Source organism: Oryctolagus cuniculus, chromosome 18, assembly GCF_964237555.1.
Source record: "Oryctolagus cuniculus chromosome 18, mOryCun1.1, whole genome shotgun sequence".
In the NCBI taxonomy this organism is placed as follows: Eukaryota; Metazoa; Chordata; class Mammalia; order Lagomorpha; family Leporidae; genus Oryctolagus; species Oryctolagus cuniculus.
In genome coordinates this window covers 31,893,351-31,916,229 of record NC_091449.1, presented here as the reverse complement: position 1 = coordinate 31,916,229, position 22,879 = coordinate 31,893,351, and the positions used below count along the sequence as shown (strand labels likewise).

General features: G+C 52.7%; 1 protein-coding gene across 1 annotated transcript in view; it reads left to right on the top strand.

Annotated features, from left to right (window-relative positions):
• The window catches only part of ABCC11 (ATP binding cassette subfamily C member 11), a 76,217-nt gene extending 53,539 nt beyond the window's left edge, over positions 1-22,678 (top strand). The window contains exons 21-28 of the mRNA XM_070063160.1: positions 6,905-7,091; positions 11,521-11,610; positions 13,045-13,234; positions 15,197-15,356; positions 19,150-19,228; positions 19,820-19,933; positions 21,952-22,116; positions 22,220-22,678. Of these exons, the coding sequence (XP_069919261.1) occupies positions 6,905-7,091; positions 11,521-11,610; positions 13,045-13,234; positions 15,197-15,356; positions 19,150-19,228; positions 19,820-19,933; positions 21,952-22,116; positions 22,220-22,321 (1,087 nt within the window). The 3' untranslated portion in view covers positions 22,322-22,678. The remainder of the gene's footprint in view (positions 1-6,904; positions 7,092-11,520; positions 11,611-13,044; positions 13,235-15,196; positions 15,357-19,149; positions 19,229-19,819; positions 19,934-21,951; positions 22,117-22,219) is intronic.
• Positions 22,679-22,879: the final 201 nt, after the last annotated feature.

Genomic DNA, 22,879 nt, shown 5'->3' with positions numbered 1-22,879 from the left:
TGTTGTTGTTTCCCAATTTCATTTCCTTTGGGTAAATTCCAAGGAGTGGGATGGCTGGGTTGAATGGTAGGGTTATATTCAGGTTTCTGAGGAATCTCCAGACTGACTTCCATAGTGGCTTGATCAGTTTGCATTCCCACCAACAGTGGGTTAGTGTCCCTTTTTCCCCACATCCTCGCCAGCATCTGTTGTTGGTAGATTTCTGAATGCAAGCCATTCTCACCGGGGTGAGGTGGAACCTCATTGTGGCTTTGATGTGCATTTCCCTGATTGCTAGTGATCTTGAATATTTTTTCATGTGCCTGTTGGCCATTTGGATTTCCTCTTTTGAAAAATGTCTATTGAAGTCCTTGGCCCATCTCTTAAGTGGGTTGTTTGTTTTGTTGTTGTGGAGTTTCTTGATTTCTTTGTAGATTCTGGTTATTAATCATTTATCTGTAGCATAGTTTGCGAAAATTTTTTCCATTCTGGGGTTTCTATTCTGTTCCATTGATGTATCCATCTGTTTCTGTACCAGTACCATGCTGTTTTGATTACAACTGCCCTGTAGTATGTCCTGAAATCTGGTATTGTGATGCCTCCGGCTTTGTTTTTGTTGTGCAAAATTGCTTTAGCTATTTGAGGTCTCCTGCATCTCCATATGAATTTCAGCATCATTTTTTCTAGATCTGAGAAGAATGTCTTTGGTATCTTGATTGGTATCGCATTGAATCTGTAAATTGCTTTTGGGAGAATGGACATTTTGATGATGTTGAGTCTTCCAATCAATGAGCATGGAAGATTTTTCCATTTCTTGGTATCATTTTCTATTTCTTTCTTTAAGATTTTGTAATTCTCATCGTAGAGATCTTTAACGTCCTTGGTTAAGTTTATTCCAAGGTATTTGATTGTTTTTGTAGCTATTGTGAATGGGATTGATCTTAGCAGTTCTTTCTCAACCATGGCATTGCCTGTGTCTACAAAGGCTGTTGATTTTTGCACATTGATTTTATATCCTGCTACTTTTCCAAACTCTCTATGAGTTCCAATAGTCTCTTAGTAGAGTTCTTTGGATCCTCTAAATAAAGAATCATATCATCTGCAAAGAGGGATAGTTTGACTTCTTCCTTCCCAATTCGTATCCCTTTGATTTCTTCTTCTTGCCTAATGGCTCTGGCTAAAACTTCCAGAACTATGTTGAATGGCAGTGGTGTGAGTGGGCATCCCTGTCTGGTACCAGATCTCAGTGGAAATGCTTCCAACTTTTCCCCATTCAATAGGATGCTGGCGATGGGTTTTTCATAAATTGCTTTGATTATATTGAGGAATGTTCCTTCTATACCCAATTTGCTTAGAGTTTTCATCATGAAAGGCTGTTGAATTTTATCAAATGATTTCTCTGCATCTATTGAGATAATCATATGGTTTTTCTTCTGCAGTCTGTTAATGTGGTGTATCACATTGATTGATTTGTGAACATTGAACCATCCCTGCATTCCAGGGAGAAATCCCACTTGGTCTGGGTGGATGATTTTTCTGATGTGTTGTTGTATTCTATTGGCGAGAACTTTATTGAGGATTTTTGCATCTATGTTCATCAGGGATATTGGTCTGTAATTTTCTTTCAATGCTGCATGTTTCTCTGGCTTAGGGATTAAGGTGATGCTGGCTTCATAGGAAGAATTTGGGAGGATTCCATTTTTTCAATTGTTCTGAATAGTTTGAGAAGAATTGGAAGTAGTTCTTCTTTAAATGTCTGGTAGAATTCAGCAGTGAATCCATCTGGTCCTGGACTTTCCTTTGTTGGGAGGGCCTTTATTACTGTTTCAATTTCTGTCAGTTATGGGTCTGTTTAGGTTTTCTATGTCTTCATGGTTCAATTTAGGTAGATTGCATGTGTCCAGGAATCTATCCATTTCTGACAGATTTCCCTGTTTGCTGGCATACAAGTCCTTGTAGTAATTTCTGATGATTCTTTTTATTTCTGTGGTATCTGTTGTTATGTTTCCTTTTTCATCTCTGATTTTATTGATTTGGGTCTCTTCTTTTTTTAGTTAGTTGGGCCAATGGGTGTCAATTTTTTTTTTTTTTTCAAAAAACCAGCTCTTCGCTTGGCTGATTTTTTGCAATGTATTTTTGGATTCAATCTTGTTGATTTCTTCTCTGATTTTAATTATTTCTCTTCTCCTACTAGATTTGGGTCTGGTTTGCTGCAGTTTTTCTAGATCCTTGAGATGCGTTGAAAGCTCATTTATTTGGTGCCTTTCCAATCTCTTCATGTAGACACCTATTGCTATAAACTTTCCTCTCAACACTGCTTTCGCCGTCTCCCATAAGTTTTGATATGTTGTGCTGTTGTCCTCACTTACTTCCAGAAAGTTTTTGATTTCTTCTATGACCCAGTGTTCATTCAGGAGCATGTTGTTCAGTCTCCATGTATTTGCATACTCTCTAGGATTCCTGAGTTGCTAATTTCCACCTTCATTCCACTGTGGTCTGAGAAGCTGCATGGCATGATTCTAATTCTTTTAAATTTGCTGAGACTTGCTTTATGTCCTAGTATGTGGTCAATCCTAGAGAAGGTTCCATGTACTGATGAGAAGAATGTAAAATCTTTAAATGTAGGATTGAAAGTTCTGCAGATATATGTTAGATCCATTTGGACAATAGTGTCGATTAAATGTGCTGTTTCCTTGTTGATCTTCTGTCCAGTTGATCTGTCTATTTCTGAGAGTGGAGTATTGAAGTCCCCCAGTACTATTGTATTGGAATGTAAGTCTCCCTTTAAGTCCCTTAACATATCTTTTAAATAAACCCGTGCCCTGTAATTAGGTGCATATGCATTGATAATAGTTACATCTTCCTGTTGAATTGAACCCTTAATCATTATATAGTGTCCTTCTTTGTCTCTCTTAACAGTTTTTGTGTTAATGTTTATTTTGTCTGATATTAATATGGCTACACCTGCTTTTTTTTGGTTTCTGTTGGCATGGAATACCTTTTTCCAGCCTTTCACTTTCAGTCTGCAGGCATCTTTGTTGGAAAGATGTGTTTCTTGTAGGCAGCAAATAGATGGGTTTTGTTCCTTAATCCATTCAGCCAGTCTGTGCCTTTTAACTGTAGAGTTGAGTCCATTAGTGTTCAATGTGACTATTGATAAGTAATTACTTTGCCCTGCCATTTTCCCAAAGATATTTTCTAATATATGCTTTGAATTCCCTGTGATCTTTTGCTCTGAGGTTTCCTTCCTTTACCTTCTTTCATATTGATGGCTGTGTTTCTGTGTTTCTCTGTGTAGCGCATCTTTAAGCATTTTTTGCAGGGCTGGATGAGTGGCAACAAATTCTTTCAATTTCTGTTTGCTATGAAAGGTCTTTATTTCACCTTCATTCACAAATGAGAGCTTTGCAGGATATAATATTCTGGGCTGGCAGTTTTTCTCTCTTTGTACCTGGGCTATATCTTGCCATTCTCTCCTAGCTTGTAGGGTTTCTGATGAGAAGTCAGCTGTGAGTCTGATTGGAGATCCTCTGAGAGTAATCTGACGTTTCTCTCTTGCACATTTTAGGATAATTTCTTTATGTTTCACTGTGGTGAGTTTAATTACAATGTGTCGTGGTGAGGATCTCTTTTGGTCATGTTTATTAGGGGTTCTATGAGCTTCCTGTACTAGGATGTCTCTGTCCTTCTCCAAACCTGGGAAATTTTCTGCTAGTATCTCACTAAAAAGGCCTTTTAATCCTTTCTCCCTCTCCATGCCTCAGGAACTCCTAGAACCCGAATGTTGGGTTTTTTAATAGTATCTTGAAGATTCCCGACAATATTTTTTAGATTTCTAATTTCCTCTTCTTTTCTTTGGTTTGACTGTATACTTTCTTGTTCTCTGTCTTCTCCTTCTCCTTCTTCCTCTTCTTCTTTTGACAGGCAGAGTGGACCGTGAGAGAGAGAGACAGAGAGAAAGGTCTTCCTTTGCCGTTGGTTCACCCTCCAATGGCCGCCATGGCCAGCACGCTGCGGCTGGCGCACCACGCTGATCGGATGGCAGGTGCCAGGTACTTATCCTCGTCTCCCATGGGGTGCAGGGCCCAAGTACTTGGGCCATCCTCCACTGCACTCCTTGTCCACAGCAGAGAGCTGGCCTGGAAGAGGGGCAACCGGGACAGAATCTGGCGCCCTGTCCGGGACTAGAACCTGGTGTGCCGGCGCCGGAAGACGGAGGATTAGCCTATTGAGCCGTGGCGTCGGCCTTTTTCTCTGTCTTCTAAGTCCGATATTCTCTCTTCTGCTTCACCCATTCTGTTTTTAAGGCTCTCTAATGTGTCTGTGGCTGGGCTTCCACGTGGTGGGCGACCTTGCTCTCCCGGTAGGTCCTCTGTGTCACATCCACTAGATCCAGAAGAGTTTCTTCTGCAATTTTTTCCTGAGCCTTTTCCTGAGACTATGGTAACTCCACTTTTATTAAACTATCTTTTCCCGGACTATCAGTGCGCACCCTCACTATTCCACCATCTTGTCTCTGCCCCCATACGGATTTCAGTAGTTAGTGGATTTGCTTCTGATTACTTCTATGTAACCTTATGAGAAATTTTTTGAATTCCATTTCTTCTGTCTCATCATCTTCACAATCTGGTATTGAAATGCCATGTTCTTTTGGGGGTGTCATGTTGTTTTCCTTATTCTTGTTTCTTGAATTGGTGCAGTTGTTCTTCAGCATTCACGGAGATACTCATTGGTTGTCTCCTCCTCCTCCTCCCCCTCCTCCCCCTCCTGCTCTGGCTTTTATCTTTGTACTATGACTGTAGATAAGTGGACTGTCGCTTTCAGTGAGTATCTAGAGGCTTGTAGTGGGTGTGGCAGGAGCTCTGTTCATTTCTCCAGGGTTAAGGGCATGCCTAAGGTCACACACCCAGGTTTGGTGTGTTCGTTTCTTTTTTTTTTAATTCTTTTTTTTTTTTTTTTGACAGGCAGAGTGGACAGTGAGAGAGACAGAGAGAAAGGTCTTCCTTTGCCGTTGGTTCACCCTCCAATGGCCCCTGCGGCCGGCGTGCTGCGGCTGGCGCACCACGCTGATCCAATGGCAGGAGCCAGGTGCTTATCCTGGTCTCCCATGGGGTGCAGGGTCCAAGTACTTGGGCCATCCTCCACTGCACTCCTGGGCCACAGCAGAGAGCTGGCCTGGAAGAGGGGCTACCGGGACAGAATCCGGCGCCCCAACCGGGACTAGAATCCGGTGTGCCAGTGCCGCTAGGTGGAGGATTAGCCTAGTGAGCCGTGGCGCCGGCTCGTTTCTTTTTTTTTTTTAATCAGAAGGGAATTTATTCTGCTCAGTTTAGCTCCTCTTCTCAAAGGAGATCAGTGCCTGAGCGCTAGCCCCAGTGGGTATAATATTCATCTGCTCTGTCCCAAGGACCACACAAAGAATCTGTGCAGTCCTCAGAGTGTGTAAGCTCAGATTCCCTACCAATGTCTCTCACCAGGTAACCAGGACTGCCCGAGCTTGTGGCATCTCCCACTGAGACTGCTCAAAGTCCCAGCCACGCTGTGAGTCCTCCCACACACTCTCAGTTTTTTCACAAACCCAGGACAGAAGCCTCACACAGTCACAAGCTCCTAGCCCACATTAGTTCTCACCACCAGTCAGGAGTCTTCACTTGGCTGGTTGCCAGGTGCAGACACGAGCAGGCACAGCTGTTACATATGTCCAAAATGGTGCCTGCTCTATCAGCTTGTTACAGGACGCCATTGTAAAGTGATCCAGGAGAAAGAAATGCATCCGTCCCATCCATTTTTTTTCTCTCCTCTAGTTTGGCTGGTGTACTTTCCCTCACAGGGCTCCAAGCTAAGGTTCCCTCTAGGCTCTTCCTGCAGCTTTTTTGCCAGTGGCTTGGGCTGCTGCGGTCTGATCTCACCTCACTTTCCAATGCTGGTGTGTAGGTTCTTGGCTGCTGGAGTCCTGAACTGTGAGCACCCACGCCCTCCACGTAGGTCCACCGTGTCCCTCTGATTTAGGTAGAGTTTCCTGTGCTGTTTTCTCCCTAACTCTTCCCTGAGACTACACTCTCTCCACTTCTTTTAAACTATCTCCTCCTGGACTAGAGCAGTAAGCTCCCTCCCTACTCCAGCATCTTGGGACCAACCCGGTTTAATAAAAATTCTAAAATAAATTTAAGTCCAGCAAAAACACTACAGTCAATAACAGTATAGCTTGAGGATTGACATGGAAGATCACCACAGTGATGTGTGCAAGCTGGGATTGGCAGCTCTCTTTTGGTTGGAAGTGGCAGAAAAAAATAATTCAAACTAGCTCGAAAAAAGACTTTAAAGATAATAAAATATTAACCATGGCTAAATTAGGGAGAGGATGCACAGCTATCTGTTAAACTGACCTCCTCATTCATTTGTACTTAAAAAAAGTCTATAAACAATAGGCAGTGGGGAAGGGGGTGACTCATCTCTACTGGGTGAGACAAATGAAGAAACACAGGTAAGTACTCACTTCTGGAGATCCTTGCTCCCAGCACCCTCCACAGGGCTGCTTTACCATCCAGGGCTCGAGGGCTCCCTGGCAGCTCCACTCTGCCTTCCTGGGTAGCAAGATGGTTGTCTCAGACCTTCCACAGCACCTACTGACTGGGCTGTTCCTCCTGAACTCACCCATCTTGGCCTTTATTCCTTCTCTTTGGGTTATCAGGGTCACCAGCCCATCCCTGAAGCACCTGCTCTAGGCCTACTCCTCAGTCTGGGCCAGGATTCAGTCCAGCACCACCCATATCCACTGTGCAGAAAGGGATCCTCCCCCAACCTAAGATGGGATTATGTCTGTGAGAGTGGAGAGCCGGGCGTTGGAGGGAGCAAGCAATGTCCACCCTGGGGAGACCCTGGCTTGGACAGACCATGGGGTTTTCTGTTGTGCTTTCTTACTCAGGTTTAAAAGGCTGACAGATGCACAGAATAACTACCTGCTGCTGTTTCTGTATTCCACACGCTGGGTGGCTTTGAGGATGGAGTTCATGACGAACCTGGTGACCCTGGCTGTAGCCTTGTTCGTGGCTTTTGACATTTCTTCCACCTCCTATTCCTACCAAATCATGGCTCTCAGCATGGTGGTGCAGGTGAGGGAGGCGTCCTGGGCTGGGCCTCTCTGTGGCCTGGGGTCCCTGGATGGACTCAGGGGGACCATGGGCAGTTGGTTTCATTCTGGCCACCTGTGCTCTTAGGGGTTGTGTACCTGGTCTTTGACTTTGGCTGTGTTGCTGTCTCCATGCGGTCCCCTTGAATTGGGAAGTCTGTGTGTAAAGGGACTTATTGGAAATCACAGCACTCGGGGAGCGGAGGGGAGCTCCTAGGCAATAGAGTCCAACACTCTGCTTGTTCAGATGGGGACACAGAGGCTCTGGGAGGGGCAGGAGTTGTCCAAGCAGAACGTTAGTAGAGCCCCCTGGTTTCCCAGATCTGGCTTTGTCCTTCACTGCTCATGCCCTGAGTTGTTAGGCTTCTCTGGATCCTGGCAAAGGTGGGGTGCCCAGCCCCTTCCCTGGATCCTCTGCAACTTGAGTGTGCATCAGACATGAAATGGGTTCTGGGGGGGATGACAGGGGACCCAAAGATTCTAAGTCACAGGACCCTGGAACCCAACTCTGTAAGAACTTCTCTAGGGGCTTGTGAGATGGTGACCTGTGCATCTCATGGCCTGAGTTCTATAACCATGCACTGGGGGCAGGGGCGCGGACATGGCCGTGGAGAAGAAGCATCTGCTCAAAGTTTATCACGCAGAGGCCCACAGAAGGGCTGAGCAAGGACTGAACAAAAGGCCAGAGGCAGCTGCTTCAGGAGCTGTGCTCTCCGCAGGGCTTATTCGGAGGTCCTGTGGCCTCCTCCCCAGTCGGCCTGGGACTTGTGTGTGTCCCACAGAGCTCCAGCAGTCCCTGATGCTCAGGGCTTGTTCTGGGCATGCCAAGAGGCTCCACTGGGCTCTTTGCTGAGCTTCTGCTGCAGGTTCATACTCACACACACACGTGTCCTGCATACACACACACACACATCCTGTGCACATACACATGCTTACACATGCTCTATGTACACACACGTTCTGTGCACACACACGTCCTGTGCAAACACCTGTGTCCTCTGCAAATACACGTGTCCTGTATACACAAACATGTCCTATGCACCCACATGTGTCCTGCATAGGTGGACACAGCCTGTGCACATACACATGTCCTGTATACACACATGCATCTTGTTTGTGCACACACATGCCTATGTACACACATGTTCTGCACACACATTCCTTTGTACACATGTGTCCTGTACACATATGTCCTATGCACACACAAGTGTACTACATATACACACACGTTTTGTGCACAGACATGCATGCTATGCACATACATCCTGTGTGCACACACATGGTTCCTGTGCACACACACAAATCCTGTGCACAAACTTGGGTCCTATGCACACACATGTCCTGTGCACACGCACAACATACACGTCCTGTGCGCCCAGAGGACCTTGCAGGTCCCGCAGTGTGCAGACTCCGACACGTGGCCAGCACAGGACAGCAGAGCTCACCGGAAGCTGATGCCGAGAGGCCGCCGTGCCAGGTGCTTGCCAAACATTCTCCCTTTTCTGTCTCACCACGCTGCACAGACAGTGAAGTGGGCGAGACCGGGTGGTCGGCCACGCCCAGGTCCCAGCCGGGCTCTGCCAACGCCCAGGTGCTGTGCAGCTCTGGGTAATTTGTTAACCTCTCCGTGCCTGGGCTTCATTTGCCAAAGGCTGAGCGTGTGAGGCGCGTGAGAACGCGAGGGTTACTGCAGGCCCGGCCTGCACGCCCAGGGCACGCTCACCAGTGCTGTTCCCACCGCAATAAAGAGATGGCCCCCGCTCCACAGCCAGAGAGGATAACCCCAGTGCAGGACTGCTGCAGGGCTGAATTCGGACTCACCAAGGCCCAGAATGCCCCGGGGCTGCGTGGCCCAGGCCGGGAGCGTGAGCTCAGGGAGAGCGCAGGGTTCGCGTCGCCAGGGCTGCTCCCCGCAAAGCCCTATGGGGCCGCACGGAGGCCCGCCCTCCCAGCGAGCACCGCGCGCACGCACGCATGCACGCACGCGCGTGCTCACTGGGGGTTCCAGCGCTGGGTGGGCGCTGTCGAGCTGCACCAGCTGCCTCCCCGCGGGCCGTGGGGTCGCTGTTATGGCCCGATCTGCTGCCCCGGGGTGGTCGCTCACTCCTGGCCGCCCTGCCCTCGGTGCCTGCCGGCCCGCCCTCCACACTCTGGCGTGGCCTCCACGGTGGCTCTCATCCCGTCAGCGCCTCGTTTGGAAACCTCCGCGTGCTCGGTGGTCTTGGGGCGGACCTGAGCCGTGGGGCCTGAGACCCTTGAGGGCCAGGGGCCATCTGGCTCCAGGACCCCCACAGGCACACCCCCGTGAGCCAATGCCTCCCTGACATCTGCCTGCATGCGTTCCCGCCTTGGGGAACAAGAATCGCATAGCACGTTGCTTTGTGGCCCTAAGAACTTAATACGTAAATGCCAGAAATGCCTCTGTGAAATGGCTGTGCCAGGCTGGGAACTTACTAATGTAACGAGAAGGCTGGGTACGGTTGCTCTACTTCACAGCATAGCATGAACCCATGACACTCCTGCTCTGGTATCCACAGGCTGGCTTTGTCCTCAATGTTGTTTACTCGTGGCCACAAAATGGCTGCTGCAACTCCAACAAACACATATTTACCCAAGAACAGCCAAAGGCTAGAGCAGGGACCCTTTTAACCACATGTCCTCTTTTGAGGATGAGGGACAGTTTTCCGGAATCCTCCATCTGACTCTTCCGCATGCTTCATTGGTCAGAATTGTGTTAGGGACCCACAAGGAAACCAGTCACTGAGGAGAGGAGTAGAATGAATGAGGTTGGCTTGGGTTAACTAAGCTTCCCCAGAGCACAAGGCTGAACACAATGGAGGGTGTGCTGGAAAGGCAACCCAGTGTCTGATACCCTGGGTGATCGGAGGCAAGGCAGCCTCCCACCCACCTGGCCTCCTGTCCCCGCTTGGGTCACAGCACTGTCCACCTTCTTGGACTGTTCCTCCCCTTCCCACCCGCTCTGCCTCGGCCGCAGCCTAGCGGCTTGTACCTTGTCCATCCCTGGGTGCTTCTGCCCTTTGCTACTCTCAGGGATTGCATAGGCTGTTTCCTCGGTTTGAAACACACGTCTCCAGCCATTTCCAGCTTTCCAAGTCCTGTAAAATGGGGCTCCAGTGCTGGCTCCCAGGAGTGTGGCCGCCCCGCCTGGGGACTCTGATGACCTCGCGTGCCAGCTGCATCGTGGAGGGTATCTGTCAGAACTTCCCTGCCGACCTCCATCTCCCCGTCCTGCTGGGAACACCTCAAGGGCAGGCCTGTGTCTGCTGAGCTTTGGGGCAGAGAGCCTGGCCACCCAGCACCTGGCACAGAGCCCTCCGTGAGAGTTTGTTGAATGAATGTATTGCGAACTCATTACCCAGCAGCCTCTGTGCATCCTGCGTGCCCACCTCTAGGACCAGGCTGATGAACAGCACAAAGACTGGGGTCCTGGTCCCAGCCCCACCTCCAGTTTCCGGATGATTCTCTGTGCAGCATTCCTTCTCTATGGGCCTCGGTTTCTTCACCATTTTATTAATTTGAAAGACAGTGACAGAGAGAGACATACACAGAGAGAGAGAGAGAGAGAGAGAGAGAGAGAGAGAGAGATCTTCCATCTGCTGGTTCACTTCCCAGTGAGGCTGGGCGAGGCCAAAGTCAGGAACCTGGAACCCCATCTGGGTCTCCCACGCGGGTGCCGGGGCCCAAGCACTTGGGCCGTCTTCTGCTGCTTTCCCAGGTGTGTTAGCAGGGAGCGGCGGAGTAGGAAGCCGAGCAGGTGGACACGAAGTAGCTGTCTGATAGAGGATGCCGGCGTGGCCGCCACACGGGCCCTGGTGTTCTCCCCTTTGGTGACGCCAATTCCTGCAAGTGTCTCTACTTCTCTAGCCAGAAGGCAGGGACCCAGGCGAGGACTGGGCTGCAGGCGGCTTATTGGGGAGCCACTCTTAGGGAACAGGAAGCAGGGAGCTGGGAAGAAAATCTGCCAGGAGAGCCAAGGAGGTCCCTGCAGAGGTCGCCAGGGCTCCTCTGGGGCCCCCTATGCGGCGGGATTGTCCCTGCATTTCTCCACGGGCTCCTGTTCCCCACAGGCTGAGGGTTGCTCTCTGGGTGCGTGCTTGGCCCCCCAGGTTTCAGGCACACTTGCACGCGTGCTCAGTGGGCTCCTGGCACTGTGGCCCAGAGCATCTGAGCAGGAACCAGGAAGGTGGCAGAGGAGGTTTGGGGTGGGGCAGCGCCTGTGGGGTGCACTCTCCCCGACAACTGCCCACCTCTGTGGCCACTGAACTCAGAAACGGGCTGCAAGGCACCATGGGCCTGGGTTCCCTGCATGAGGGGGGGCGTTGCCTTGGTCTGCGGGGGCAGGAGCGTGGTGAGCGCGAGCGCACCCCAGCAGCCCCCGCCCTTGCTTCCAGCTGGCGTCCAACTTCCAGGCCACGACCCGGACTGGCTCGGAGACAGAGGCGTACTTCACGGCTGCCGAGAGGATACTGCAGTACCTGAGGGTGGGTGCGGGCCTGGGTCCCCCGGGGTGGGGGGCGGAGCTCTGCCGGGGGGGCGTGGCTTCTGGGACCTCTGCCAGGTCCTCCGGCCTGCTGCTGCTGTGGGATTTTTCTCCCAGGAAGCAGCCGGGGCTCCTGGCCTTTCTTCCCTTCGGTTCCTGGAGCTGTGTTCAGGATCCCGAAGCTCCTCCTACCGGCTATCCCCTTGTGGACACACCCCTGTCTTCGTGGGTGCAGCGGGGTACCAGCTGCTCTTTGCAGAAATGAGGAGTTTGTCTGAGGACAGCAGTTCTGATGGCGATCCTGGTCGCCTCTGTGTGTATCTAAGGCACAGGTTCTGTCGCCAGATTGCCTGCCTTCAAATTCTGGTTCTGCCACTTGCACCAGCTGTGTAACCCTGTGCGTGCCATATGGGAACTCTCTGTTCCCTGTCTCCAAAATGGGCAAGGTTAACAGTGCTTCCTCCTCGAGTTCTTAGGGAGATGCAATCGTGCAGTGTGCGTGCGGTGAACCCCATCCGCAGCTGGTGGAATTATTAGCCCCATTATCTGGATGGAGAAACCGAGGCTTTGGGGGGCTGAGCCTCTTGCTTTGTGACAGCACACAGACTTTCGCTGGCAGAGCCCTCTGAAGCTGGACCTCCTGCCCCATCACGGGAGAGAGAGAGAGAGGTCTTCCATCCACTGGCTCACTCTCCAATTGGCCACAACGGCCAGAGCTGTGCCTATTTGAAGCCAGGAGCCAGGAGCTTTTTCTGGTCTCCCGTGCAGGTGCAGGGGCCCAAGCATTTGGGCCATCTTCTACTAATTTCCCAGGCCATAGCAGAGAGCTGTACTGGAAGTGGAACAGCTGGGACTCGAACCGGTGCCCATATGAGATGCCGGCACTACAGGCAGTGGCTTTACTTGCTACACCACAGCGCCGGCCCCAGCTGTGTGATCTTAACACAACGTTCAGCTTGTGGGAGTCCCTGTGTCTTTGCCTGTGGAATGTATCTGAAAAGGCCCAGCTCACAGGATGAGCAGAGAAAGGCAGAGAGAGAGAGAGAGAGAGAGAGAGAGAGAGAGAGAATGTACCAGGGCTCTGAACTTTAAAGCACACCCTCTAGGGGCTCCTTATCTCTGCTACCCTGGATTCTATTTCTTTAAAGCCTCACACAATGAACAGGACGCTCTCCCTGTTAATAGCAGGGGGCTGCCTACAGGGCTTTCTGCCTGCTGGGATAAGATGCTGTGGGTTTCAGGGGAGGCAGGCAGGCAGGTGTTCCTCCTGGGGTGATCCTCTCATCACACAGCAGCACCTTGACCTTGGCCCAGGGCCGGCTGGGACAATCGCACAACCAGCAGCCGGAGGCCGGCAAGTCCACAGGAGGTGGGCAAAGACGGAGAGTAACCTCTTGATCTTTCTCTCTCTTTCTTGTTTTCCTTTAAAACTAAGCTGTGCGTGTCTGAGGCTCCTTTGCACGTGGAAGACGTGAGATGTCCCCCTGAGTGGCCACAGCGTGGGGAAATCACATTCCAGGATTATCACCTGAGATACCGAGACAACACTCCCATCGTCCTCAAAGGCATCAACCTCACCATTCGCGGCCAAGAAGTGGTGGGCATCGTGGGAAGGACGGGCTCAGGTGAGCTGAGCGTCCCGGCAACATCCTGTGTTCGCCACTGGGGGCGCCTGAGTGTCCCGTCCCCCACTAGCGCTCCAGCCTCACTCTGCTCTGGGCCCTGTGCGAGGCACTCACTGATGGGCTGGACCCTCAGTCCTTGCTGTCGTGGGGGAAAGTAGCCAGGGTGCCAAGGAGTGAAACATGGAGTGATGGGCGGGGGGGGGGGGGAGCTGCCGCTGTGGGGCCTGGGCTCTGGGCCAGCGCCGGAGCACAGACGCGCAGGGTGAGCAGGGGCTGGCCAGCGGTGGGCAGAGCGGGGGATGAAAGCTGAGTCGTCTTCCTCTCTTCCTTCCTCTCCTTCCTCCGTCTTCCTTTTCCTTTCCTGACCTCTGTGCCTCCCTTCCTCTCTGATCACCTCTGGGGGGACCTGGGCAGATTGTCACTCGCCTCCACCTGGGTACCCCAGAGCTGCCCTGCGCAGGTGGCGGGTGGGGGTGGCTGCAGCCTTCCTGGGTCTGCCTGCGGGGTGACGGCTCCCCACTGTGTTCTTTGGTGGGTTCCTTCCTCTTGACCTTGAACTCCACCAGCTGCCTGAGGTCTGGGACAGAGAAGCTCTCAGCAGGCTTCCCCCAGGGCAACAGGACTCAGAGCTCCTCCCCCTCAGACCTGATGGGTGGCATGGATGTGACTTGTGAGGATTGGGCGTAGGAAGGGGAGACTGCTGGGCTGTCTTAAAGACAAAGCCACACTCAGCTCTGGCTCTGCTCCTGTTGCCTGCTTCAAGTTCCAAGAGAATTCTTGTATATAGGATCTTAGGGTGGATTTTTTTTTTTTTTTAATAATTATTGATTTATTTAAAAGTAGAGTTAGAGAGAGAGAGAGAGAGAGAGAGAGAGAGAGATACCTTCCACCTGCTGGTTCACTCCTCCAAAGGGCCATGACACACATGACTAGGCCAGGCAAAAGCCAGAAAAGCCTGGAAATCCATTTGGGTCTCCTACATGAGTGTAGGGACCCAAGCACTTGGGCCATCCTCTGCTGCCTTCCCAGGCACAGTAGCATGGAGCTGGATCAGAGGTGGAGCGGCTGGGACTCGAACCATTGCTCCTATGGTTTGCTGGCATTACTGGTGGCAGCATAACCAGCTGTGGCGCAACATCAGTCTCCCCAACACCACTTTTTTTTTAATATAGGAAAGAAATTTAAAAATATAGCATGGTGTGTGTGTGCAAAACCCCACACAGACGTGGGCTGGCTGTTAGGCTGTCACAAAACACACCAAACACCAGAGTTTATTGGGAAAACCAGCAGATCGGAGGGAAGAGGCAAAGAGGGAAAAAGGAAGAGGAGAGTATAAGAGAGAGACAGAGAGGAGAGGAGCTAGCGAGGAGAGCAGAGAGAGACAAGAGAAGAGAGAGTGAGCAGGAGAGAGCAGAGAGCAGGAAAGAAGAGCCACGAGAGAGGAGAGAGCAGAGAGGAGATGAGAGAGAGAGAGAGAGAGAGAGAGAGAGAGAGAGAGAGAGAGAGAGAGAGAGAGAGGAGAGAGCCACATGTTCAGGAACAGGTCCTTTTAAAACTTTGCTGGAGGGCGGGCAGGGAAGCAGGAGCATCGAATCCCATTAGGATGGGGGTGGAGCTTGACACCAGTGGTTGGGCTGTGTTGGCCACCTGGCTTCCAGCAATGGCAGCAGGGGCTAGAGCCTAGGATGGTGTCAGGGTGTAGGTTGCACCATAGATAAAACTGCACCATTTTCCTAACACTGGCGGGGACCCAGGAGTGCTGTCCATGCCCCCTACGCCGACTGTAAGAACACTGCCCCCCTATATTGACTGTAAGAACTCTGCACTGTTAGGAGCAGAGACACTGACCCTCTAACACTCTCGGGGCTCACAATGACCACACATGGGTGCTGGGGGCGCGTGGCAGGTGTAAATGCCAGGGAGGCCTCGGGGGACGGAGCCCCACTTGTGTCTTGCCCACAGGGAAGTCCTCCCTGGGTACGGCACTCTTCCGCCTGGCAGAGCCCACAGCTGGCCGGATCCTTATCGACGGCGTGGATGTCTGCAGCCTTGGCCTGCAGGACCTGCGTTCCCAGCTTGCTGTCATCCCACAAGACCCAATCCTGCTCTCCGGAACCATCAGGTGCGTGCAGGGGCAGAGGAAACTGCCTGTGGGGAGCCACAGCCTTCCAGAACCAGCTGGCCAGTTACCTGCACTGGGCTGCCACCCTCTCCTTGGTTACGCTGGGCTAGGAGGGGACACTAGGACTCACCCCAGCCAGCGTACTGAAGGGCTGCTGAGGACGGACCAGGCTCAGGTACACACAAGGCCACTTTGTACACCGTCACGTCCTAGATGAAAGCCAGGTGTACTTGGATTTCTTCAAAAGCTGATGACATTGGTCAACTTTCAGGACACCCCATGGAGCACCTGCCCTGTGGCTGCCATGGTCTCTGCCCACAGCTGCACAGCCTCCCCTCCCTGCGCCCAGAGCCTGCCCCTGCCAGGGTTAGGAGGTGCGGCTTCCTCCAGGGTGCCTGGCCCCAGCCCAGGGGACTTGAGCCAGGCCCAGGGACTGCCTCTGGCTGCCTCTTCATGCGCTGTCTCTTTGGAAGCCACCTCAGGACTGAGCTGCGCCCAGATCTGGGCTCCTCCTGGACAGTGGCCTTTAGTGACCAAGGAGCACGAAGGCCTGGAGACGGAGGACATCTCTGCGGTGTCGGAGAACGAGCTGGCGCCCCAGGCTGCAGCGACATCTAAGGGACAGAGTTAGGGCCGGGTATTAAACCACCGCACAGGACCTTGGTCATTCCATCCTGCATCATTCGTTCCCCAACCATTCCCCTAGCATTCATTCCTCATTTATTCCTTCGTTGTCCATTCACCGTTTATTTATTCGTTTATTTGAGAGGTAGACTTACAGGCAGAGAGGGAGAAACAGAGAGAGGGACTGGCGCTGTGGTGTAGCAGGTAAACCCGCATCCTGCAGTGCCAGCATCCCATACGGGCACTGATTTGAGTCCTGGCTGCTCCACTTCTGATCCAACTTTCTGCTATGGCCTGGAAAAGCAGTAGAGGATGGCCCAAGTCCTTGGGCCCCTGCACCCTCGTGGGAGACCTGGAAGAAGCTCCTGGCTCCTGGCTTCTGGTCAGTTCAGCTCCAAGCGGTTGAAGAGTGAACCAGCAGATGGAAGATCTCTCTCTCTCTCTCTCTGCCTCTCCTTCTCTCTGTGTGTAACTCTGATTTTCAAATAAATAAATAATCTTAAAAAAAAAAAAACAGAGAGAAAGGTCTTTGATCTGCTCGTTCACTCCCCAAATGACCACAACAGCTGGAGCTGGGCCAATCTGAAGCCAGGAGCCAGGAGCCAGGAGCTTCTTCCAAGGTGCCGGGCCCAAGGACTTGGGCCATCTTCCACTGCTTTCCCAGGCCATAGCAGAGGGCTGGATCAGAAGAGAAGCAGCCAGGACTCGAACTGGTGCCCACATGGGCTGCCGCTGCCACAGGTGCAGGCTTTGCCTACAGTGCCTCAGGGCCAACCCCGTCACTCATGTCCCTTCACCCCTTCCACATTTATCCAGCGCCCCTTCCTTCATGCATCTGTCTGCGTCACCTGCTTTTTCTGAGCTCCTTTCAGGACCAGACATGGTGCTGGAGAGGGGGGCGCGGCGATGAAGGAACATGACCCTTGCTCCCCCGAGTGTAGTTGAAGAGTCATAAGACTTGATGTTAAAGTTCATTAAGTTCTTTTAAAAAAGTGAAATTAAGTTTGAGATGCAATGACCTTGAATAGCCCTTGTCTCAACTGTTGAGGAATAGTTTTTTTTTTTTTTCCTGCAAATTGTTGAACTCTTTACTTAGTATAGAGTTGGTCTTCCATGTATAAAGTTGATTGGAAATGGATCTTAGTGGAGAATGGGACTGGGAATAGGAGGGTGAGGAGGAAGAGGGGTGGGAGGGCGGGTATGGTGGGAAGAATCACTACTTAGGAAATGCATGAAGTCTGTATTCCTTAAATCTAAGGGTTTTTTTTGGGGGGGGGGATAAAAAGACTTGATGGATGGTAGTGTAAGGAGTAATGACTTAGATGGGAGATAGGAACAAGGTTCTAAGGGGGACAGAGTAGGGTGAGTAGCTCTGCCTGTGTGAATCCAGGAAGGCTTCACGGAGGAGGGGATAGTTGAGCGGGTCTTAAAGGATAAGTTGGAGCTTTCCTAGTGGAAGAAGGGAGAGGTCTCTCCAGGGAGGGTGAACAGCGTGTGCACAGCACACTCTGTGCTATGAAGGGACTGATAGAGCAAGTCATGAGAAGCTACTGCATTAAGGTAGAACTTAGGCAAATCATTATAAAGGGTAGTACAAATGGAAATGTTATTGGCACTCACGTACACGAACATGTGCCTTAAGATGCTACTGGTATCTAACTTGGCTGCCACAACACCCTAGCGAGGTGGGTTTGTGATCCCCATTTCCGCGTGAAGAAACGGAATTGAGAGAAGAAGGTGTCCCGTTTGAGGACACATGAGACAATAGTAAAGCTGGCGTGTAACCCCAGTCATCTGCCTCCGCCTGCGGTGTTCCCTCTCGCTTCGGAAGGAACCTGGACTGGAATCCAGGAGACCTGGAATCCTCCACCCTCTCCTGTGTGTCTCTCATTCCAGCCTGGCTCTCATACTGGCCTGTGGCGTGACCTTGAACAAGCCATTTAAACCCTAACTGTCTTCGTTGATGAGGGAAATATGCCCATTTCATGGGAGTGCGGGTGTCCAGTGAGCCCTTCTGTGGAAACGCTTCGGATTCTATCAAGTGTCGCTCAGAGCTGACATTCTGCCCACTGCTGCTTCGATGCAGTGTCTGGCCCTTCCCGCAGCTGTGTAACTGGGGAGACAGAGAGCAGAGGTTAACAGCTTGCCCTCATGGTTGTGTGATTGCATAACACAGAAGTGTTTGTCACACGGCCTCCGCCAGGGCAAAGGGCAAACCTGGCCCAGGGCGAAGTTCAGATGGATCCCAACCTGATGCTTGCTGGTTGAATGGTCTGTTAAGGTTCTTTTTTTTTTTTTTTTAATTTCTTTATTTTTCTGAAAGGCAGAGTTACAGGGAGGCAGAGAGAGAGAGAGAGGTCCAAATGTCCGCAATGGCCAGAGCTGAGCCAGTCCCAAGCCAGGAACCGGGAGCTTCTTCCAAGTCTCCCACACAGGTGCAGGGGCCCAAGGACTTGGGCCATCTTCTACTGCTTTCCCAGGCCATAGCAGAGAGCTGGATCAAAGAGGAGCAGCCAGCACTTGAACCGGCGTCCATATGGGATGCTGGTGCTGCAGGTGGCGGCTTTACCCACTGTGCCACAGCGCCGGCCCCATGCCTTGTATATTCTACAACAGAACCAAACAGTGCCCAAGTGACCTATGCAAACTCAGGCTTCCATCGCTGGGTGACTCTGGGAAGGCCAGGGTGGGAGTCAGGAAGCCGCTTGCCCAGCTCTGCTTTCACACTGCTCTCAAGCTCCACAGGAGGGCCCTGAGTAGTGCCGCCTGTTTGCTTCCGCCCGAGGGACCCCGTCTCTTTCCCCATCGCTGCCTTCAAATCATGAGATTCTGACTGGTGACCCTCCCACCCCAAACCAATGACAGGGGCCGGAGAGTGCGGTGGAATGATTGGCTTATACTCACTTGTCCCGCCCCTTGGGTGAGTGGGTGGCAGAGCCCCGCCTGGACTCATGGACTTGGAGAGGGGTTTCCAAGATAAAACTTGCGGGGCTGCTGCCCGCACAAGGAAGGTGTGGGAGGGGCCAGGGAGGCACAAGAAACACGCTCCGTCCTGGAGGCCCCGCGCGTTTCCCTGCTGCCCGCAGCCCGGTTCTGACGGCACCCGGTGGCCATCAGGGGGCGTCCCCAGGCTGAGGGCGGTTGCCAACCACTGTGCGTCCTCTCGCAGATTCAACCTCGACCCCTTTGGCCGCCACACGGATGAGCAGATCTGGGCGGTCCTGGAGAGGACGTTCCTGAGCGCGACTGTGAGTAGCTCCCACAGCCCGACTCTCATCTTCAACAGGGGCTCCCCTCGTGGAACCGTCCAGACGCTGTGGCTTCGGGCCAGGGATGAAATCATCTCACGGAGATAACATGACTTGGAATTCCTAAAGAACGGCTGAGGGCGTTGGGACGGCGCTGCTCCAGGCCCCAGGCCCAGCACCCATGGGGAAGAGGAGGGCTTTGCTCTCCTTGGGCTCTCAGCTTAGGGGCAGCAAAGGCAGCAAGTGAGATGCTTGCGGGGAGTGGTGCGTGCGTGCTGCAGACGCAATCAGGGCATCAACAGACGCTGCTGTGGGGGAGCAGCTCCTCTCGGTGGGGTGCCCAGGCCAGGCCGCTAACAGGGTCTAACAGTAGAGCTCAGACCAGACAGCGCGGGGGCAGCTGGGAAAAGGTCTTCGAGAGAACATTCCAGGCACAGGGAGCGGCACACACTAAGGCCCTGAGGTTGGCATGGTGACCAGACAGGGGTGTCGGGAGAGGGAGGGAGGACTACTCACGTTAGCAGGTGACGCCAGAGGTAGGCGTGGCCCTGCAGCCACCCGCACGTGGTCCTGTTCTGCCCTGTGTTGCAGATCTCGAAGTTCCCCGAGGGCCTGCAGGCTGCCGTGGTGGAGAACGGTGAGAACTTCTCCGTGGGGGAGAGGCAGCTGCTGTGCATTGCCCGGGCCCTCCTCTGCAGCTCCAAGGTGAGGCTGCCACTGCCCCCGTGGCCTTGGGGAGTCACTGCGGGCACGCACGTGGCACTGGCACTGGCTCTGGCTCTGTGACCCCGGACTCTACAGCGCCCCCTCCGTTCGCGGTTGGCCATTGCACATGCATCTGCGGTGGTGTGGGCGGTGGCAGGCCGGTGGCTGGGGATTCTCAGTCTGGCTCCCCATCCCCTGATGTCCCACAGCTGGGCTGAATGGCTGCACCACTGCCAGTTGGGGCACCCTCCTCCTGGGAAAGGGCAAAAGGTTGGAAATGCGGCTCAGAAATTGCCCACTGCATCCTTCTCAGAACTCAGACACGGGACAGGACGTCCCTTTTGTCTTTAATAAAACTGGGAATGACAAGACCGCTGACTCAGGGGAAAAGTGCCTAATTTTTAAAAATGAATTATTTATTTACTTATTTGAAAGGCAGAGTTACGGGGGAGGGGGAGAAGACGAGAGGGGGGGGGGGATCTTCCATTTACTGACTGCCTCCCCAAAGGGCTGCAATGGTCAAGACTGGGCCAGGCCAAAGGCGGGAGCCTGGAACTCCATCTGGGTCTCCCGTGTGGATGCAGGGACCCTAGCTCTTGCGCCATCCTCCACTGCTGTCCCAGGTGCATCAGCAGGGAGCTGGGTCAGAAGCAGAGTAAGTGGGACTCAGACTGGCACCCATGTGGGATGCTGGCGTTGCAGGCGGTGGCTTAACCCACTGTGCCACAACACCAGTCCCATAATTCTTGAGAGTTTAATGTAGAGGTGTTTCTCAAAGTTTTCCAGATATTTTAGAATTTCAGTACCTGGGTATCCAGGAGCAGAGCTCTCTTACAAGTGAGGCAACACACACACGCGCATACACACACATTTACCCATGCACACACACACATACACACTCTCCATGGTTAATTTATGATAAAAGCAAAAAAAACACTCATGCAGGCTGCAGGCTGTCAAACTGGGAGATCTCGGTGAGATCTAATGAGGGGGCCCAGTTTCCGGGGAGGTAGGACTCCCCGCCCCTTCCTACGAGAGGTGAACAACAGAGTTTGCGATGCCTGTGGAGTGCTTTCCCAACTTCTCAGTTCCTTCTTTCACAAGCACCTCGCCACTTGGTGCTGCAATTACTTCTCTATTGCGTCTTACATGTAGACTCATCCATGTATGGTTTTTTAGGAAACTTCATTTGAGAGAGAGATGGGGGGAGGGAGAGAAACTCCTCTCCTACCCACAGGTCCACTCCCCCACATGCCTAACATGGCAGCCAGGCTTGGCCAGGGCCAAAGCTAGGAGCTGGGAACTCAAGCCAGGAGTCCCATGTGGGTGGCAGGAAGCCAGCGACTTGAGCTGCCACCGGCTGCCTTCCTGGGTGGCTGGTCAGGAGTTGAAGAAGAGAAGCAAACCCAGGTACGCCAGCATGGGAGGCTTGACTGAGCGCCCGCTCTCACGGGGCGATTCTGTCACATCCGTGGACCACCACTCTTTCGCTAATGATGCTTCTTTTTTAAAAATGGCCCATCCCGAACTGTCCCATTTGTTAAATCATACTTTCTGTGCATATGGTTAATGAATAGGACCCATGTTAAATTTCCCAATACGTGAACCGAGTGTCTTTCTATAGGAGATGGTGGCAGTGGGCACCGTGGGCTCTCCCTGGGTGTGTGCGTGCTCTGCTTTGAGGAGTGCAGCTTCACTTGCATTCAGGCAAATGGGAAGGGGGTTAACAGAGTAAGATGTGGCCGCCAGGCCGTTTTCAGGCCCCAGACCTCAGTTCTCCGGCCACTGAAGTGTAGTTAGCTCGCATCCGCTTCCCCATGTCAAGAATATGTGTGCTCAGCTCAGTTCTCTGATTTTCCAGCTAGGGAGCTGAACACCTGGAGAGTGGGTGGGTGGGACACCTGGAGGGTGGGGTGGGAGTGGGGGAGGGGACTCGGGAACTCCTGGCAGAACCAGGGCCGGGCGCAGGTCTCCAGGGCCAGGCGAGCCCGCCCTCAGCCCCATTCTGCTTCGGCCAGATCATCTTTATCGACGAAGCCACTGCCTCCATTGACGTGGAGACGGATGCCCTGGTCCAGCGCGTCATCCGGGAGGCCTTCCGCAGCTGCACGGTGCTCATTGTCGCCCACCGCGTCACCACCATCCTCAACTGCGACCGCATCCTGGTCATGAGCAACGGGAAGGTGAGAGGCAGGGTCCCCCCTCCCCCTGGTGGGGGCGGTAGGGGAGGAGGGTGACGGCTCACTGCGGCCCCGCCCCCTCTCCCTTGTCTCTCCCCTCTTCCAGGTTGTAGAGTTTGACCGGCCCGAGGTCCTGCAGAAGCAGCCTGGGTCATTGTTTGCTGCCCTGCTGGCAACAGCCAGTTCTTCGCTGAGCGCGGACAGCTGAGGGAGGCTGGCGGCTGGTGGCTGGCGGCTGGCGGCTGGCGGCTGGCGGCTGGCGGCTGTGCCTTCCGGTCCAGAGAGGGCTCCTTCTCCTGGAAGCAGGACGGGAGTGTGGGGAAAGGCGCTGGGTGGAAAAGGAGATCAAGGCAGCAAGACCTTGAGAGACCACCTCGCTCCCTGGCTCCCAGACCTTAAAACCCCAGCACCATTTGAGAACATGGCACCCAATGAGCAGCTGTCTCTTTTTAACTTATATCTTGAGTAGTTTGATAACAATGCCCACGCTTATTATATGTTCCTAGCTGTGTTAGAGGCCTTGCAAATGATGTTTGATTTTGTACAAATAAAATGAAGGGTACTAGTCACACCCCTCGTTCTGCTTTTTACACCAGCGACCTCTGATTTCATTTCAGGAACAGACACTGCCTCGGATTGGCTTCTGGGAGGGGGCAGCCCAGGCTCAGGGAGCAGGAGGCGCCCTGGTTTGGCTGCACGTGATGAAAGGGTGTTGCCCGACGACGCTGCCTCTCTGCTCTCAGCTCTCCTTCCCTGTGTTCCGCTC